Source organism: Hippocampus bargibanti, linkage group LG03 (assembly GCF_051943395.1).
Source record: "Hippocampus bargibanti isolate YZ-2025 linkage group LG03, ASM5194339v1, whole genome shotgun sequence".
In the NCBI taxonomy this organism is placed as follows: Eukaryota; Metazoa; Chordata; class Actinopteri; order Syngnathiformes; family Syngnathidae; genus Hippocampus; species Hippocampus bargibanti.
This window is the reverse complement of record NC_142736.1, coordinates 338,672-358,850: the sequence shown is the minus strand read 5'-3', so window position 1 is coordinate 358,850 and position 20,179 is coordinate 338,672. Positions and strand designations below refer to the sequence as shown.

Below are 20,179 nucleotides of genomic sequence, written 5' to 3'. Positions count from 1 at the left end.
TCATAGTGTTGACAGATTATTAAATAAAAAAATATTAAACAAACACACCGACACTCACAAACCGGAAGTCGACCCTAAGGGGACATTGCGCATGCGCAGTCCTCTCGCGCTTTCGACCTCCACTCGTCGCTGGTAAGGGCTAATGTCTTCTGTCAAACCGCGTTTTAAATTGCTATTTAAAAAGTATCCGTCGCCTCTACGCTACGCGTTCATTTTAAACGAGCGATATTGTTCACTTGTGTTCCACGAGCTCGTCGTCGGCGACCACCTTTTCGATTGCACCCTACGCTGACCTTACTCGCGCGCGCGCGCGCGCCCGCCCGCTCTACACTTCGATTCATATCCCGCCGCGAGTTATCTCCGCTGGCTCGGGAAGGTGCACATTGACAAGTTTTCACTGGATTTCGCGTGTTTTTCCTCAGATCTTTATCCCCTCCAGCTCCGGCGCTTGACCCGACGAGGACGTCCTGTCGTCATGTACGCCTGCGCTAAGTTCGTCTCAACGCCCTCTCTGGTGAGGCTCGAAAAAAATGGAACGCGTCAAATTGTCGTTTTAGGAGCAAATCCATTCGTTTGATGTTGTGAGTATTTGCTCGAACAGCTTGCTATTATGTTGCTCTGTCAATGACCCTTTGCAAAAAAAAAAAAGAGGTTCACCTATGCGAACGAGGACGAGGAAAACTGACCGGTCGGCTATCAAAACAACAGATTTGGGGAAACCTTTTTTTTGCTCAAAGGTTTTCTTTTAATACCGGGACAGCCTTTAAGGCTGAATATAATAAAAGTGGACATCACATCAAGGCTTCTATGAGATGAATCCTGATGTTATTTTGCCACTGATTTCATCTCCCCCGGATGTAGGTCCGTGCGGGTTCTCAGGCTCTGTACAGGCCGCTCTCGGCAGCCGTGGTGTCAGATGCCAAGAGGTCAGAGGTAAGCAAAGCTTCAGCCAAGATGCAAAGTTTGTTGGGTTCATCTCATTTCTATCGGATGCAATTTCATTTGGCGTAGAACATTCGCCGTCACGGCATCGGTGAGAATGAGGCTAGTTTCATATCTTCCATTTGTGCGGCTAGAGCGCGGCACTCAACGCGGCCTCCCGGCGGCAGGTGGCACTGCGTGGATTTCAAACCGGCGCCGCGACTCGCGACATCGACACCGCCGCCAAGTTCATTGGAGCCGGAGCTGCCACCGTGGGAGTGGCTGGATCTGGAGCTGGCATTGGGACAGTGTTTGGAAGCCTCATCATCGGCTATGCCAGGTAAACAATCTTCATTTTTACCTTGCCATTTTCTTTCTTTATCATTCAGACACCAATGCCCTTGATGTTTTCTCTCCCCCCCCCCCCCACAGAAACCCTTCTCTGAAACAGCAGCTGTTCTCATACGCCATCTTGGGTTTTGCTCTTTCCGAAGCCATGGGTCTCTTCTGTCTGATGGTTGCGTTCCTCATTCTTTTTGCCATGTAACACATTACAACCAGCGCCGTGTCACAATGTTACCAAGAATGAGCAGTCTGAACACAATCGTGGCGCTTCGTCCTCATCTATTGGCAAATGAACCATTTGCTATCACGTTGTCTATTTAGTCGGTTTTGATGCAAGAAAACGTTGAATCTGAATTCTGTGTGGACATCTTCATGACGTCGTTGTGAGAAACAGAAGCCACGTGAGGTTAGTTAGTTGCAGACGTGTTTGATTATTGTCACTGAATTAAATGGTTTAAAAAATAACCGGCAGGGGGCGTCCTGCAGTTCCATCGTCTCGCCACAAGATGGAAGCAAAGGCTCACGCTGAATAGCGAGCCGTTCGCCGCTCGAGGGGTCAAATGGCGTTCGTTGACGAAAGCGACTCAGACGTTCAGGTGGGCCAGAGAGAGGTCTTCCCCCTCCCTCAAACGTTCTGTCCTCCATTTCACCGTTGTTATGGCATCGTCGGCAATTGCGATCATCTTACATTTCTAATGAACCGAGCGGATTCGGCTCCGTGTCAATCTAAACTCGTTTTGTAGTGTGTGTTTTCTCATTTCCGAATGATGTACGTTCCATCCATATTTCAATCGTCCTATATTACATTCTATTCTCCGATTGCTATTTTGGAAAGGGCACGCGCGGACGGACGATCGCGTTTTATGGCTTGCCGGCACATCTTTGGGCGCCAGGAGATCAATGAAATACATATCGATGTCCCGTTTGCTTTTAGTGGGCTTTCCCTTCACAAATCCCCTCGTAGGAGTCTGTTGCTGGATTTGGCTCGTCGGAAGGGAAATTCCTCCGCTCTTCCAGTCACCGCCTCCCCCCCCCCTCTCGGTGATGTTGCCATTACGCACCGAGAAGCAAGGACAGCGATTCCCTGTGACGTCACAGCCGCCTCTATAAAGATTTGATGGGCGGCCGCCGAGTTGAAGACGCGACGGCAGGATTACTCGACCAGACGCCGCCGCCGGATTGTTTTGAGAGCCAGCCTCGGAAGTGATTTGATTTGACGCGCTTTTGAGCGTAGCTTCTTCGATTCGAACGAGCTACGTTTTTAGCCGCTTGCGCCAAACACCGCCACCACTTTGCGCGTTTGTCTCGCTCGACGCAATGACTTTGAACAAGAGTGATAAATTGGACAAGAGGAGAGGCAGCACCCCCTTCCCCGCGAACATGAGCCACTTGCACCGGCGAAGCATGCCCGCGGACGACAGGGACCTTCGCGCCGCCGCCGCCGCCGACGGACAAAGCGACGAGGTGTCCAAAGTGCACCGGGGCAGCTGCGCCTCCGACTCGTCCGACTCGGTCATCTCCTCCGCCGGCAGCGAGGCTGACTCGCAGGCGCACAAGGTGGTTCTCCTCGGGGAGCGCGGCGTGGGCAAGTCCAGCCTGGCGCGCGTCTTTGGAGGAGTCGAGGACGCCGCCGCTCACGACGGCGACGAAGCGGGTAAAGGATGACTCATCGCGCATTCCGTACAGGTTGACATGGTGACCTTTGACCGCACCGCATTCATCAGACGGTACTGATCGATATCCGTTTCAAGGACAACCGACACCCTCCAGACAAGTTTTGTCAAATGACTTCTACCGAGCGCATTTGACAAAGATTCCGGCGCGTGTCGCTACATTTCACCTTCGAAGACTGGCGCTGAATATTCAGGAAGTCTTCTTTTCCAGTCCAGTTGATGACGTTGCCCTAAGTGACGTCACGGAGGGAACGCCCCTGACCGAGAAAGACACACACAATGCATTTTGGCTACTTTTTTTATCATCTGACAACACTGAAATTAGAAGGAAAACGAAGTAAATAACGCAATAGTGAATCGTTGTGTGCCACATTCAATTGCGGTAACGCGCATAAAGAAGGTGGAAGTTGACGCCAATTCCCAGCGGACAAATCAGCCCGTTTCTTTCTTTTTCTCATTTCCAATGGAGCTTTGGCGCCATCTTGTGCATTTTCTGGGCGCTACATTGGAGTCCAGACGGCTCCAATTGATACGGAAGAACTTCTTGAATCCATTGCAAACATTTATGCTTTCCTCATATTCAAAGTCAGCTTTATTGTCAAATATGCATATTCATAAGTGGATGAGTCACAAGAAAGCAGGCCAACCAGGCACCAGAGCTCCAATCAGATGTGACAAATAAATCACAGTCGTGTCGTGTACAATAAACACAGCAAGAAAAATGTGTTGTGCAAGGATAGCCCGCTCGTACCTCAATATAATAACAATAATATTACATTTCATTTCTAAGCACCTTTCAAAACCCTCAAGGTCACTTTACAGTCGCAGGATCCGTTTTTCTGTGGGTGAGCAGAGGCAGCCACACGCGCTCGCGTTCACTCAACCCGGAAGTAACTCAGATAGAAAGCTAGCTAGCTAATAGCTAGGCAATTGTAGCTCGGTCGATAGATACCTTGATTGATAGCTAAGAACCAGCTAGCTAGATCGCCAGCTAGTTAGTTAAATTGCTAATAGACAGCAAATAGCTAGCTTTCAAGTACATTTGAACGTACTTGACATGCCACAAAATAAATATAGCGCTTTAACAACAGTTGTTGTGAAAACACGGACAGCTGGCTAGCTATCTAATAGCTAGCTAGCTAGATAGATAATGTGTTTCAAATAGCTCGCTGGATAGCTAAAAGTAGATTTCTCCTCTTTTTCAGGAAATACTTATGACAGATGTATCGTGGTGGATGACGAAGAATCGGCTATTACGCTCTTTGACATCTGGGAACAGGTAAGCTTCACCCCCCAACACAAATTCATATCCGTCAGCAATGCGTAAATGTAAAACCCCCCCGATGTCTTCCATAATTCAGGACAACAGCCAGTGGCTAAAAGAGCAGTGCATGAGGACGGGCGACGCCTACATCATCGTGTACTCTGTGACGGACAAATCAAGTTTTGAGAAGGCGTCGGAGCTGCGGATTCAGTTGCGCAGGGCCAGGCAGTCTGAAGATATTCCCATCATACTGGTGGGCAATAAGAGTGACCTGGTGCGCTCCAGAGAAGTCTCGGTCGATGGTATGTCGCGATAAGATGAGGCCACTTTCTGTCTCGACGTTTTTGGGTGTGCTCGACTCTTTCCAATCTCTCTATCGCTCTCTTTCTCCCGGTGTGGAAACAACATTTTCGAGGTGTTAAACTGCAAATGTGCACATTTCCGCATTGTGGGACTATTGGAGGCTCTCGAAATCTGAACTCAAAGTCCGGGGGCCAGATCCCCCCCCCCCCCCCCATATCATTTTGTACGGCTGCAACGGCAAATTCTCTGTCTCTAACTCTCTGTTTCTGACTTTCTCTCTCTCTCACTGACTCTCTCTCTCTGACTCTGATTCTCTGATTCTCTGATGCACTGTTCTGCTCACTTGCTGTCTGACTGTCCGACTCACTCTCTATCTCACTCTGTCTGACTCTGTTCGGCGCTCTCTGTGTTTGACTCTCTCTCTCTGTCTGACTCTCTCTCTCTCTCTCTCTCTCTCTCTCTCTCTCTCTCTCTCTCTCTCTCTCTCTCTCTCTCTCTCTCTCTCTCTCTCTCTCTCTCTCTCTCTCTCTCTCTCTCTCTGTCCGACTCTACGACTCTCACCCTGACTCTCTGACTATGACTGAATAACTGACTCTGTCTGACTCTCTGTCGACTCTGTCCCTCTCTCTCTCTCTCTGTAATGAATGAACATATACATGTTTTTTTTTTTTTTAATGAATTGATTGAATTTCTTAACTCTCTTTGAATGACAATATGATCAAACTCACTGCACAATTGAGTCGTGAGGTTTTGACAAATGGCTCCATTTAAAGCCACGTTTACACTTAAGGGAAGAGTTACAAATCCACCATCGCAAAGAGAAAGGTGTCTCCTGTCTCCTTCTTGTCATGGGACTAAATGTTTATCTTTTCATTGATGTTCTTGTCTCCGCTGCGCTTTTCTTCCAGAGGGAAGCGCCTGCGCGGTGGTGTTTGACTGCAAGTTCATCGAGACGTCGGCCTCCCTCCACCACAACGTCCGGGACCTGTTTGAGGGCATCGTGCGGCAAATCCGCCTGAGAAAAGACAGCAAAGAGGAAAACGCTCGGCGAAAGGCCAACTGCAGGCGCCGGGAGAGCATCGGCAAGAAAGCCAAAAGATTTCTCGGCCGCATGGTCGCGCGCAAGAACAAGAAGATGGCTTTCAGGCAAAAGTCCAAATCCTGCCACGACCTCACCGTTCTCTGAGAAGCCAATTGGTGGACGCACGGACGCTTTGCTTTTGGCCTCTGAACACCCAACGCTGTGTGTTTTCACTCCAACACTATTTCAAACGCACTCATTCAGCTGGACAGAAATACATTTTGCATTTGTTTTTTATTTCCCGTATAATCCCAGCCTTGATGAATAGCAGACTTGTCAGATAATAATACATTTTATTTCTCAGCGCCTTTCAAAACTCTCAAGGTCACTTTACAGTCACAGGGTAAGTTTTTTTCTGCTCAACCCGCAAGTAACTCGGATAGAAAGCTAGCTACAAATTCACTCAACCCGGAAGTAACTCAGATAGAAAGTTAGGTAGCTAATAGATAGCTAATAGATAGCTAAGTAACTCGGATAAAAAGATAACTAGCCAATACAGGTTACGTTCCGACTTACGACCAGCTCGATTTACAACCACCCGTACTTATGACCATGACCTCCGGACCCTATTTTCAAAATTTTAATTCTATGCCTGGCACCGCTAGCAGGCCGCGTATGTAATTTTGGCCAGCCAGCCAGCATGTCACTCTCGCACAGCAATCGACTGTGTGATGGCACCAGAGGTGGGAGTTTTCCAGTCATTTAGCCTCCGAGTCTCTATTCAACATTTTGAATGGATTTTGACTTAGGACCGTTTGGTCGGAACGGAACTCGGTCGTAAGTCGGATGTTACCTGTAGATAGCTAACAGATAGCTAGCTAGGCCTTCACTCAACCCGAAAGTAACTCAGATAGAAAGCTAGCTAGCTAATAGACAGCTCACCTCACGTCAACGGTGTTCACGTGCATGAACCTTTTTTGTGTATCATTTCATTTGTTTCCCACATGAATTGTGAAGATTGGCCTTTTCTATAAGACGCGTGTAAAATTGTACGCTGACGAATGCGCAATCCAAACATGGCGACTTCTCATTCTAGCGAAAAGTACATTTTTGAACTTTGGTTAATCTGGAGCGTCATTGACTTGAAGGTTGCTACGCAGGTTCGTGCCTCGGACAAGTTCAACGGAAGGAAGCTACAGAAAAAAAAAACAACCGGCCAACTTCAACACAGAGTTCCGTTTGTGAAGCAATATGTTATTTGTCTTGTAGACATTCAGCTTTTCTTTTTTGGGAGATTAACGTCTGTTTTTCAATAAATTGAAAATGTCAAGATGAAATCTCTTTTTGTTTTGTTGTTTTTTTATTGCCCCCCGCCCCAGCGAGACAAGAAATGCTTTGGTTGAGTGAAACTGCAGTAGAAACATTTCCATCCTCTTGAATATTGATGCTCGGCTTGCGGCTTTGGTTTCCCAGAAAGGAAACATGCCAGTTAAGCACGCTTATTTCAAAGTGTTAACCATTAATCGCTGGAAGGAGCACGAAAACAAAAGGCAATTTAAACTCTGCTCACACCTCAGCCAGCGGGGACGCCGCACTCATTTCAACAAGGTACGAACCATTCTACAAAACTTGTCTTGCCCTTTCATACACATTTTACGATTCATTTCCTGTTTTTTTGATTGCTTTATTTTTTTGTTTGTTTCATCCATTTTTTGGGAGTCTGTTAGTTCCGTCCGCTTGGAACTTTTGTCGCAAGTCACGCTGGTCTAAATGATGGAACATTTTCAGGGAGTCATGGATGATCGCCAAAGGGGACGTCAACTCATCTTTGCAGTCACAGTAAGATGGCTACAGATACACACACGCAAAAAAAAAGAAGAATTCCGACATGGAATTGGAAAGGCTAATCCCCATGTTGTTGCTTCACAGGTGCTGCTAAAAATCTTTGGATCCTGCATGAGCGCAAATGTTAAAATCGGCGTGCCGGAGAACTACGATGGCATTTTCCCCTGGTATTTATCCAAGGTAGGAGAGTTTTTCCATCTTCTTCACAAGTTCTGAAAGAAAACCGTGACATTGCGCATGTGATGAAGAAAGACACGCAGTTATTTGCATTTTTTTTGTAAATGTCGGAGATGCGCGGTGTGTATGAAAAAAGAAAAAGCATGATCCAGTAAACATGAGTTCAATTTTATTGCATCAAATAAACGACTGTTAGAGTCACAAGGAACACATCAGCATCAATAATACTGATATACAGTAAAGTCTCATTATATCGATATTCTCGGGAGTCCCAAAAAATATCGATGTAACCGGGACTATCGATATATCCGACCCTGCGCGCATGTAATTTTCTCCTTGCATTCATAGAAATAGTATCGTAATAAGCGGTACTATCGATATAACCGATATCGATATAACCAGACTTTACTGTATTCCAAATGTTAATTTCGCATAGGAAACCATTAAAATGAGAATAATCCATTCCAAGGTCCCCATAAAACATAATCTTCTATGAAATAAGCCATAAAACTACACAAAATATACATTATTTTATAGATAATAAATGTGCTGTGGTATTATAATTAAAGAAATAAACTGTACTGTATAATCAAGTCGTTTAATTGACCTTTGTGGTGGTCATTGATGGATGGCTTGATGGAATGGAGTGGCCGCTTTCATCAGCATGAAACACTTGATGAGGAACGTAGCCTTCTTCTTCCACCATCTTGAGGAATAATTCCTTGTAAGCTTCGGCAGCTTTATCATTAGAACTCGCTACCTCACCATGACCAATGTCAGTATGACTCCCCTCGAACCATCCGTGGCTAACCTTGAAATCATCAATGGATGACGAACTTCCAGGTTGCCTTTCCTGATTCATGTGCAGCTCTGTGTTTCTCTAAATTCCCCCCCCCCCCCCCCCACTGCTGCGTGTGTCCCCTCCCACCTCTACCACGGATCTTGACCAATCACGTGCGGCTTTAACCGAAGACTGGGGCGGGGAATAGAGGACCAAAAAAAGGCGGCTGCCGTTTGCAACTCCTAGTTAGGAGCTCCAAGAAGCGGCTCGTTCGCGAACTACACATCACTCATTGTGGCGCTGCGTGTGTTTCCCGAAAAATAGTTTGCATGCCAAGATTATATTCTTGCAAATTTAACGTTCGTAAGGCGAAAAGTTGGTTAGCTTAAGCGTTCGTAAACAGAGGTATCACTATTGTATTGTATATATAATGAGTTTATTTGGCTAATGTGAGTTCTTCTCAGCTTCACAGCCTTCCTGGGAATTACAGTGACTTGTCGGTGTCAGGAGACGACGAAGGCATATTTGGAGTGGACTCTCAGTTTCTTTATGCTCTAAAACCGCTGGATCGAGAAAAGCAGCCGTCCTACTCGCTGCAGGTACTCCAACATGAAGAGGGATAGTGCAGCGCTTCCTCACATCGGATATTTTAATTTGCCTTCTTTGTTTTTATTTTTAATGGTCTTTTTTTGGTTCAAAGTGTCAATAAATAATTGAATGAATGTTTGGGGGAGAAAAAAAAATCACAATCACCAGAAAAAAATATTAACTAAAAGCCGAGTAACGCGATAAGTTGTCCATCGTGCGAATTAATAAAAATAGCCCTCAGTCTTGTCCGTTTTGAAGATGGCCGTGTATGAAAGTCATTTGTTGTCTTTGTGGCTCTTCCAAGGTGTCCTTCAGAATGTCAGGGCAGCGCCAAAGCTTGACGGTGGAAGTTTGCGTCATCGACAAGAACGACAACGTGCCGGCGTTTATTCAGGAGAGCATGCGGGGCAGCGTGCAACTGGGCCTTCTCAAAGGTAAAAAGTCAAAGTCAGCTTTATTGTCAAATATGCTAATATGCATGACATACCGCACAGATGAAAGCCAGCGCCCCTCCCGCCCCGCCCACATGACTCATCTCCAGCCTTTCAGTCATCAATGTTAATGCCTCTTGCGTCATGTCAGTCATTTTAATGAAATATATATCTGTTTTTCTACGCTTTGCTTACAAATGTCTTAAATTATTTTTTTTATTAAAGGACAACCGACCCCCGGACAAGTTGCGTCCATTATGACTTCAAATGACTTTTACTGAGCGCGTTTGACAAAGATTCCAGCGCATAGAGCTATATTTTACCTTTTAAGCTGAATATTCATGAAGTCTTGTTTTCAAGTTGATGGCGATGCCCTCCGTGACGTCACGGAGGGAACACCCCTGACCGACAAAGCGACACACCATGCATTTTGGGTACTTTGTTTAATCTAAAAACACCGTGTTGATTGAAAAATTAGAAGGAAAACAACATAAATAATGCCATGGTGAATCGTTGTGTGTCGCAGCCAATTGCGCTAACATGCATAAAGAAGGTGTAAGTTCACACAAATTCCCAGCGGACAAATCAGCCCATTTCCAATGGAGCGTGTGCGCCATCTTGTGCATTTTCTGGGCGCTACATTGGAGTCCAGATGGCTGGAATTGATACGGAAAGACTTCTTTCATCGATGGCAAACATGTATGCTTTCCTCTTCAGGAACAATTTGAATCATATTCATAACTGGATGAGAAACAAGAAAGCATCTTCTCCGAATCGGAAGCCATTGTTTTGATTCTGGAGCAAGGCAGTGTGTGACCAATAGTGATGTCATGAACAAGGGGGCGGGACTTTCTTAATCCCCCCACTTCCGAGCTCATTTTGTGGCAGTTTTGAAATCATTTTTATTGGTGTTTTGCATTTGACGAAAAATATCAGCCTGCGTGTTTTGGCTATTTTAGATGCTATCAAACGTTTTTCTGATGTCAGTTAGGAAACAACCCAAAAAATGGTGTCGGTTGTCCCGGAAGGCTTATTTCGTAGAAAATGATGTTTTATGGGGAACTGAAAACGGATTATTCTCATTTTTAATGGTTTCCTATGGGACATTAATGTTTGGAAGAGACACTTTTCGCCTTACACACACTTTCTGGGAATGACTTAAGTCCGTAAGCTGAGGTATGACTGTATTTTGAAGTATTTGAATGACATTGGCGCTATGCTAGGTAAATAAAGGTGCCTTTCCCTGTTTGTTGTTGACATTGTACCCGTCCGTCCATGACGTGTGCCTGCCTGTCAGGGATCCCCTTCATGCAAGTCGAGGCTCTGGATCGGGATGACCGCAACACCGCCCACGCCGAGCTGCGTTTCCGCCTGATGGAGCAGACGCCCAGAATCCCCTCGCCGCAAATGTTTTTCATTGACTCCATCAGCGGAGAGGTGTCCCTCACCGAGGACGGTCAGTCCTTCCAGGTCGCAGCTGACAAATCATCTGCGGACATAAATGAAAGTCATCGTCAATGGCACTTAGAACAAAACGGCCACGTATGTCATATTGTGATTGTCCATGAGGTCAAAACGCATCAAATGGTGTTGAATGAATTTAACTCATTCACTGCCAGACATGTGCAAAAACATGTCCACTCCAGTGGCAGGGTTTTGGTTATTCTCACTCAAATTCCAGGACTCACACAATATTGAGTTTTAGGACAACATAAACATCCAATGCAGCGTAAGAAACCTTAGACTCTCTCCTTTCATCAGGAAAAAAGAGTTAATTCCTAAACGATATAGGTCTGAGCTTGAAATGAGGGCAGATGTCCAAAATAGAACGCAATACATCCATATTGGTTTATATATACGTATAGCGCTTTAATAAAGGCTGAAGCTGGAACAAAGCGCTAACATGGAAAAAAGGGAAATGCTGCCCCCTTGGGGAAAAGAAAAAAAACCATGACCAGAGGCGCTTGATCGTCACCCAAGCATGAAAAAAAAGTAACCCCAAATAAATGAATCCCCAGGAGCTTCAACACTGGATCCCGAGATGTGCGGCAGATATAAACTATCGGCGATGGTGAAGGACATGGCTGGCAAATCCAACGCTTTCTTCACCACCGGCACGGTCACCGTGGAGGTGACGGGGAACACTTGGGCGTCACCGGATCCGGTCCGATTGCAGGAGAATCTCCCGGGACCATATCCTATCGCCATTTCACAGGTATGCCACCTCAGACCCTCATCAGAGTGGATTGTTTTGCAGAACCTCTGGCTGAATTTGACTTCACGCAAAGGCGCACATGCGTGGAAGGCGCAGGCTCATCTTTGGAAGAAAATGCAGGCTTTTAGATGCGCCTCATACAACGGGAAATATGCTAATTTAAAGTAGCGATGGCGGTGGGGGTTGCTGCAACAATGTAGCTCGCTACTCTGTCTATCAGCTATATAGCAAGCTATCTATTAGCTATCTATTCGTTAGGTATTAGCTATCTATTGGCTAGCTATTAGCTATCTATTTGCTAAATATTAGCAATCTATTCACTAGCTATTAGCTATCTATTTGCTAGCTAGCTAGCTTACTGTCTATTTGTCTTCTGGGTTGAGTGAAAGCTGGCACTGCTCACCCACGGAAAAACCGATCATGTGACTGTAAAGTGACCTTGAGAGTTTTGAAAGGCACTTAGAAATGAAATGTATTATTATTGTTATTATTATTATGATGATGATGATGATGATGTGTGCTTGTCTTAGCATGTCCATGACACACAACAAAAGGTAGGGGGACCACTGCCGAGTAAAAAGTGAAACACAGCGACATGCAAGCTATTTTTAGCTTCCTAATTTGATCCATCGACGCGACGCGACAGAGTCAAATTTGGTTGCATCTGTGGAATCGTACGGCCATGAAATCATCGATCGATAACTTGAACGCAGAAGCCTCGCATGGCGTTGCCCGTCGCTTCTTTTTTTAGAGCTTCTCGGGTCTTCCCGAATGCTGAATTATTGATGTTGTTTAAAGGCCATTGATTCCACATCCTGTCTGAGTCACTTGAACTCTGAAGAATCATCGGCAGCGCCCATCCGCCTCCTGCTTTTCTGTGTGGTCAACCCCCGCACTCGCCCTCCCGCCTCTCAACAGCCCACTCCACCCACCCACCATCACGAGTGGAGGCATGTTTCATTTTCGGCAGCACAAGTAATGTGGAGAGAGAATTAACGTAAAAATCTCAGATGACTGTATTTTCCGGTGTATAAGGTGCACCGCGAATGAATAGGGTATTTTCAAACTTTCCCATAATGGCGCACCAGAGAAATAGGCACACCTTTAACAAGCTTTGCAAATATAATACAGCGATACCTCAGCTCACCAACTTAATTGGTTCCCAGAGAGTGTGTGTAAGGTGAAAAGTTTGTCTGCCGAACATTGATTTCCCATAAGATCGCCAAAATAAGCACAAGAAAAACAACGTCGATGGTCAGTCGTTCGGATAAAAAATTTAAAAAAAGCTGTAGCAGAATGAAAAATAAAAATGATTAGACCACTTTTATATCCGTGGGAATCCCGTTTAACTCATTCAATGTCAGACGATGTGCAAAAATGTGTTGGCTCCAGTGCCAGGGTTTTTGTCATTTTCACTCAAATTCCACGACCCACAGAATATTGACTTTTAGGACTACATAAACATTCAATTCAGCGTTAGAAATCTTAGACTCTCTTCTTTCAGAAAAAAAAGAGTTAATTCCCAAGTTATATGGGTCTGGAGTTATCTGAGATTGAAATGGGGGCGGCTGTACAAAATACAATACAAATTGGTTTATACAGCGCTTTATTGGCTATCTGGCTGGCTATCTATTAGCTATCTGTCTATCTGGCTGGCTATCTAGCTAGCTTGCTATCTATTAGCTAGCTAGTTAGCTTTCTATCTATTTGAGTTGTTCCGGGTTGAGTGAACGCTGGCGTGTGTGGCTGCCGCTGCTCACCCGCAGAAAAACTGATCCTGTGACTGTAAAGTGACCTTGAGAGTTTTGAAAGCAAGAAAAAAAACTTAATTCCAAATAAATTTGGGAATCTCAGCGAACACAGAGGCGGGGAGGAAGAGGTTCTGAGGGAACGAGAGGGAATAGAAATTTGAAGAAGGTCAAATAGGTATGGGGGACAAGGTTATGGATGGATAGCGCAAAATGTAGAAAGAATAATTTTCAAGTTGATTCTAGATTTGAGCGGGAGCCAGTGCAGCTCTTGGAGGACGGACGGCTGTGATGTGGTGAAAGGATGAGGTTCTGCAGATGATCCGAGCTGAAGAAATTTGGACGAATTGAAGTTTGTGGAGAAGGACACCAAAGAGAAGTGAATTGCAATAGTCAATCCGGGAGGTGACGAGACTATGAACGAGGAGAGCAGTGGTGTGAGGAGTGAGAGACGGGCCAAGACCATTGATATTGCGGACGTGGAAGTACGCAGACCGGGTTAAGTTATTTATATGGGAGTGAGTGGAAAGATAGTGTGCTGTCAAGGATGACACCTAGGCTTTTCACCTGATGGGAGGGAGAAACGGTCCAGTTGTCAATCGTGAGAGAGAAACTGTTAACTTTGATAATGAGGAGAATTACCGTTTTTTCGCTGTTAAGTTTGAGGAAGTTCTGGGTAAACCAGGATTTAATTTCAGAGAGGCATAGTGAAAGGAAAGAAGGCGGAAGAGAGGCATTGGGTTCCCAGAAAGTGTGTGTAGGGAGAAAGGTTCGTCTCCCAAACATTTATATCCCATAAAAAGCCATTAAAAATGAGAATAATTGGTTCCCAGGTCCCTATAAAACATCATTTTCCTTCCTTTCCCAGAATCGAACGAAGAACGAGAGTCAGCCGGCTGGCTAACGTTTTGATGTGTATACAAAAGCCGAGCCTTTTGGGCCACTCGTTTCCAGAGTACACGCAGGACAGACAACACGCCGCCGCTCCTTGTTGGGTCCTGTTGGAACCCGTCCGAGGCTCTTTTAGCCGTCCGTCAAGGGCCGGACGGAAAAATGGAAAACCCCTCTTCAGTCTGCACCGTTAGTTTTGGCCACGCTCTCTGTTTCACATCACGCTCGGTGGATCGGAACGGCCTCAACGATCGTGTAAACAACATGTCGCTTGGGTTCACGTCGATGGCTCGGATTGACAATAAATGTCGCGATTCCCGTCGCGGCTTTGGTGTCACGTCGAGTGGCCGTGTGCATGTTTGTCAAGGTGAAATGGAGTGGAAGCCAAGCCGAGTACAGTCTGGAGGGGGAGTTTCCAGAAATGCTCTTCACCATCAGCCGAGAGGGAATCATTTATCTCAACGCACCCCTGGACAGAGAAACGCAAGACCAGGTCTGTAAACTTGCCAGCTAAACATCTCCCGCCGCAAACAACCAATGCGGTTATGTTTCAAAATAAGGAGACGCCCAAGCGTCCCCGCGAGGCTGTGTTTACGTGTAGTCGGAATATCGCGTCAAAGCAGAGCCAATGGAATCTGTGCAGTTCACCCTGCTGGCCAGACACCGGCACGTAAGGGCGGTCGGTGTCAATGTCCTGCGGGCAAAATGAGAGTAGGCGGCGACAGTTTTTGTCTTTCATTTTCACCGCGCTCGGGCAAAAGTCACAAGAAGGACTCATGCCATATCAGTGCACTAGGGATCAAAACGACCAAAACACAAAGCACTCTTTTTAAAATATGTTCACCAAGCTAACATTTGTTAGCAACATTGCGTGCAATCTCGTACAGTGAGTTAACTCATTGACTGCCAGGCGATGTGCAAAAGTGTGTCCACTCCAGTGCCAGGGTTTTGGTCATTGTCACTCCAATGAATTCCAGGACCCGCATAATGTTGAGTTTTAGGACGTCATAAACATTCAATACAGCGTATGAAACCGTCGACTCACTTCTTTCGTCAGAAAAAAGAGATAATTCCTAAATGACATGGGTCTGGAGTTCTATGAGCTGGAAACGGGGGCAGAGGTACAGAATACAATTCAATGCATACATATTTATTTATATGGCGCTTTAAAAACAGCTGAAACTGTCACAAAGGTCTAACAAGGACAAAATGCAAATGATGCCCCCTTGTGGAAGGGAAAAACATTGCCAGAGGTCTGACCAGCGCTTGATCGGCACCCCCGCAAGAAATTCAAATTGCAGGAACCAAAGAATATTGAGTTTTAGGAATACATAAACATTCAGTGTCGCATAATAAACCTCAGAAAAAAAAGAGTTAATTCCTAGGTTATGCGGGTCTGGAGTTATGTGAGCTTGAAATGGGGGCGAATGTACAAAATCCATTACATATTGATTTAAATAGCCCTTTAATAACACCTGAAGGTGTAACAAAGCGCTAACATGGACAAAACACAAATGGTGCCTCCTTGGGGAAGAGAAAAAAACATTGCCAGAGGTCTGGCCGGCGCTTGATTGGCAACCCAGCAAAAAAAAAACCAAAACCCAAACAAATTTGGGAATGGCGCTCCACGTCATGCTTTTCAATTCCCGGATAAATTCGGGAAATGGCAACGAATGAGTTAATATGGCTGATTTTGTTTTTTAACCTTTTCATAAATTCTGCCACTTGTATTGAAAATAGTGGCGCCATTTGATCAAATTACAACGAGCGTCAATGCGTTGGCTACGTTTTAAATTGAACGCACGTAACTTGAGCCCGCAAGCAAATTCAGTTGATTTCATGGGATGAGAAGCTGCTGGTTTCTCCATTGATCAATCAGTCTCAAGTATTAATTTGCTCATATCACCTTTACGAGTACGAACGTCCCAAATTATTCTTGAATAATTTTGATATTGAAAAGAAGCCTTTTGTGTGCTGCCGTCAGTTTGTCATTAGCATCGTGGTGGAGCGTCCGGATGGCCAAGAGATCGCCAAGCCGGTGGAGTTGCGGGTCATGGTGGGCGACGCCAACGACAACCGGCCCACCTTTCCACAGGCGCAGTACCACACCGTGGTCAAGGAACTGGCTGCCCGAGGTGGGTCAACAAATGGAACAAAAAGAAATACAGCCAAACTTACTTAAATACAGATAAACAAACTTAATCGGTTCCCAGAAAGTGTGTGTAAGGTGAAACGTTTTTTATTTCCCATAAGAAAGCATTAAAAGTGACAATCCGTTCCCAGGTACCCATAAAACATCATTTTCTACTAAATAAGCCTTAAAACCACACAGAATATACATTTTTTATGTATAATAAATGTGCTATTGTATTTTAAGTAAAGAACTAAACTGTACTGTACAATCAAGTCGTTTTAATGACCTTTGTGATGGTCGTTGATGTAGTTTCCTCTTGATGATATCCGAGTAAAGTTGCCGTGCTTTCTGGGCGATCATACCCTCACTCACACTGTTCCCTGCGCACTGCTTTTCGTTCATCCAAATCAACAGAAGTTTTTCAACCTCTTCTATTGCCTGAGACCGTTGCTTAGACAATACGGAAACATCCTTAGCCACACGTAGCAATGGTCGACTTAGCATACTGGTACTGGGACGCTAAGTCACACAAACGCACACCTCACTTGTGGGGTCTTTTTCGGTCCCATTATTATTATTATTGTTATTATTATTATCGCAAAAGTATTCCACTCGATAACAAACCACGTCTGCACTCAAAGAAAGGGGTGAAGAAAACTAGTCTGCCAACACCGTGGCGCTGTGTGGGTTGGTCCGTCCGCCAAAAACTAGTTTGTATGCCGAGATTATGTTCTGGCGAATGTCATGTTCGTAAGGCGACAAGTTCTTCAACTAAAGCGTTTGTAAGCCGAGGCATCACTGTATATGTATTGTTTTGTATTTTGTACAGCCGCCCCCATTTCAAACTCAGATAGCTCTTGACCCATATAATTTAGGAATTAACCCTTTGTTTCTAATAAAAGAAAATGTCAAATGTTTCTTACTCTGCATTGAAAGTCCGTGTCGTCCAAAAAGTCAATAATCTGCGGGGCCTGGAATTCAAGTGACAATGAACAAAACCCTGGCACTGGAGTCGACACATTTTTGCACGTGTCTGGCAGTGAATGAGTTAACGACTATTTGCATGCCATTGTAAACATTTCACCGTAAGGAATTAATATTTCAAAGACAGATCTGTGATAAAGTGGCATTGTTGATGATTGTACAATTTTGTAATTTAAGAAATGTCGATTTCATTGTGGGTGTATGAAAAGAAATGATATGATGACATTTGACCGGACTGCCGCCTTAAAAGTTTGGCAAAGAACAGAGAGGAAAACCTTTTTTCAAAAGGATAAAAAAAAAAAAAAAAACAGAGTAGAGCGTCACATCGTCCTTGGCATGTCCTCGTGAAACTGCCTCGTCATAAAAGAAGCGGTGCATTCAAGTGCGTCGTTATCGGAAAGTGTGTTTTATTTTGTAGCAATAGATGTCTAAATAGTTGTAAAAATGTCTGGCTGTAAATTACTAATTGCGGGATTGAGTAAACTTTTCATTTTTTTTGTTTATGAAGAGATTCCAAATATGTTACAAAAAAAGAGAAAGGTACAACGGGATGGAAAACACACACACACACACACACACACACACACACACACACACACACACACACACACACACACACACACACACACACACACACACACACACACCCGTTTCAATGCTTTTGTGAGGTCCGGATCACTCCAGATCAGGAGTGAGGACCGCCGTTGCTGATAAATTTCGTGAAGAACCAGTGTTCCATTTGAACACTAAATGTCAGGCCATTTCCCACTTGAACTTCTTTAAAAACAAATAAATAAAAAGTGGGCTGGGCTAGAAACTGAAATAACAGCAGGAGTGAGGATTCTGAATGGCTACATTCAAGGTCCTCACCCCTGTAGTGAATTTGGTTAAAATAAGGTTTTACTTTTTGCGGTATGAACTTTTTCCTCTCATACACACACACTCACACACACACACAGTGAGTAAAATGTTTGTGTATCCAAGTGAAATGAAATTACACACCAAAAAATCATTTGGGGTGTATTTGTGAGGACCTCTTTGAGACTTTGAACAGATGCATATATTGACCCTCTAGAAGCCTTTAGAATCATAAACTTGTGAGGACCGGCAAAAATGTCCTCACTACGTATGGTATAAAATGTTAGTGGTCCTCACAAGACTAGTCATACACACACACATACCCACAGGTTCACGTTTGTAACTAAATGTGAGGCCCTGCGATAAAAGCCTTTTTGGCACGTATTATTTCAAGGAAAAAGTCATCTTCTCAACCTGTTGCAAATACCACAAAGCCTCAAAACCAACCAATGCATATGTTCTTTTTCTCCCCAGGAACGGAGATCTTGACCGTTCAGGCCGCAGATAATGACGATCCCAAGACGGATAACGTGCGCATCTTCTACCGTTTGGCTGGCCAAATCCCAGAGAGTCCTCGTGCTCTGTTCAGAGTCGACCGGGACTCTGGTGTCATTTCGGTCCAAGCAGACAGCATGGAAGGAACCGCACCACAGTACACGCTCACCATCACAGCTGAAGATGCAAAAGGTGACCCTAATATCCATCGCGCATGTCAATAGATAATACAGCTAACATCCGAGTTACGACCGGCGCGATTTACGACCACCCGTACGTAGGACCACGACCGCCAGACCTTTTTTTCCCAAAAATTCTACGCCTGGCACCGCAACGCGTGAGCAGCCGGCAAGAATCTCACTCTCGCACAGCAATCTACTGCGTGACAACGCTCAGTACAGTAGTTATACAGGACAGATACCATCTCGGCAACATCTCCTGTGGTACTGTACACTGCTTTCTTCCTTCGGGTCCACCTGAGTCCGAGCGTATGTGTCGGGCGACCTCTTCTGGTGATTTTTCAACAGCGCACATGCGTGGGTAGCTGTGCGTATTTGGGTCAGTCGAACGTGTGTGCGCCAACACTAAAAGGTAAGTATAAAATGTATAAATAAACTGTACAGTAAACTGTTTGGTATACATTACAGGTAGAGGTATACAGTCCTAAAAATTGATAAGATGAAATATAAACTGATAAAAACGACACGAAAAGTACAATATAACATTTATAAATGAACTGTACAGTAAACAGTTTGGTATATATTACATAGTATAGATAGTACAGATATTATAGTTATATTATGTTAAAGTTGCCGTGCTTTCTCGGCGATCATACCCTCACTCACACTGTCCCCTGCTCACTGCTTTTCGTTCATCCAAATCAACAGAGGTTTTTCAACCTCGTCTATTGCCGTTGCTTAGACAACATGGAAACACCCTTAGCCACACGTAGCAATGGTCGACTTAGCATACTGGTACTGGGACTAGTATATAGTTATATTATGATATTACAGATAAAAATTGAGAATACGAAATATGAAATGATAAACATTACACTAAAAGTTCTAAGATGTATACATGAACTGTAAAGAGTTTGGTATATAATATTTTTCAATAGAAAACGTGGCTTAAAAACAACAGATTGACATTGTATCCTGTCCTGTCGTATAAACCTCACGTTGGCCATTTTGAATGGATTTCGACTTACGACCATTTGACATATGACCGTTTTGTCGGAACGGAAACCGGTCGTAACTCGGATGTTACGTGGATATCCATACTCACAGGCATCCATTGTTTATCTTCTCCTGATCCTTTGTTGTGACGTGCACATTTTTGTATTTGTTTTGGCTGCAGCTGTTTTGATGTCAGTGTGTCCTTTACATCCGTATTTCGCTGATTATCCTGCCCCAAAGTGTCCAAAGCGGACACACAAGAAGACGCGGCGCAGTATCATCTGTGGAATTCAATTGAATTGAGATCAAATTATGTTGAGTGCTCACGGA

At 44.7% G+C, this 20,179-nt stretch overlaps 3 protein-coding genes across 3 annotated transcripts in view; all 3 read left to right on the top strand.

Annotated features, from left to right (window-relative positions):
• Nucleotides 1-67: 67 nt before the first annotated feature.
• On the top strand, nt 68-1,620 carry LOC148899898 (ATP synthase F(0) complex subunit C3, mitochondrial-like). The gene is made up of 5 exons (XM_088991400.1): nt 68-132; nt 423-514; nt 862-933; nt 1,077-1,261; nt 1,354-1,620. Exons 2-5 carry the CDS (start codon nt 476-478, stop codon nt 1,466-1,468), a joined length of 411 nt encoding a protein of 136 aa, XP_088847526.1. The 5' UTR covers nt 68-132; nt 423-475; the 3' UTR covers nt 1,469-1,620.
• Nucleotides 1,621-1,772: 152 nt separating this feature from the next.
• Nucleotides 1,773-6,851, top strand: rrad (Ras-related associated with diabetes). The gene is made up of 4 exons (XM_088991399.1): nt 1,773-2,920; nt 4,145-4,218; nt 4,301-4,505; nt 5,415-6,851. The coding sequence occupies exons 1-4, from the start codon at nt 2,584-2,586 to the stop codon at nt 5,690-5,692; spliced, it is 894 nt and encodes a 297-aa protein (XP_088847525.1). The 5' UTR covers nt 1,773-2,583; the 3' UTR covers nt 5,693-6,851.
• A 215-nt stretch (nt 6,852-7,066) lies between these two features.
• The window catches only part of cdh16 (cadherin 16, KSP-cadherin), a 28,984-nt gene continuing 15,871 nt past the window's right edge, over nt 7,067-20,179 (top strand). Inside the window, exons 1-10 of the mRNA XM_088991397.1 lie at nt 7,067-7,135; nt 7,316-7,366; nt 7,457-7,552; nt 8,795-8,929; nt 9,223-9,352; nt 10,647-10,805; nt 11,368-11,564; nt 14,571-14,696; nt 16,188-16,338; nt 18,654-18,866. Of these exons, the coding sequence (XP_088847523.1) occupies nt 7,322-7,366; nt 7,457-7,552; nt 8,795-8,929; nt 9,223-9,352; nt 10,647-10,805; nt 11,368-11,564; nt 14,571-14,696; nt 16,188-16,338; nt 18,654-18,866 (1,252 nt within the window). The 5' untranslated portion in view covers nt 7,067-7,135; nt 7,316-7,321. The remainder of the gene's footprint in view (nt 7,136-7,315; nt 7,367-7,456; nt 7,553-8,794; nt 8,930-9,222; nt 9,353-10,646; nt 10,806-11,367; nt 11,565-14,570; nt 14,697-16,187; nt 16,339-18,653; nt 18,867-20,179) is intronic.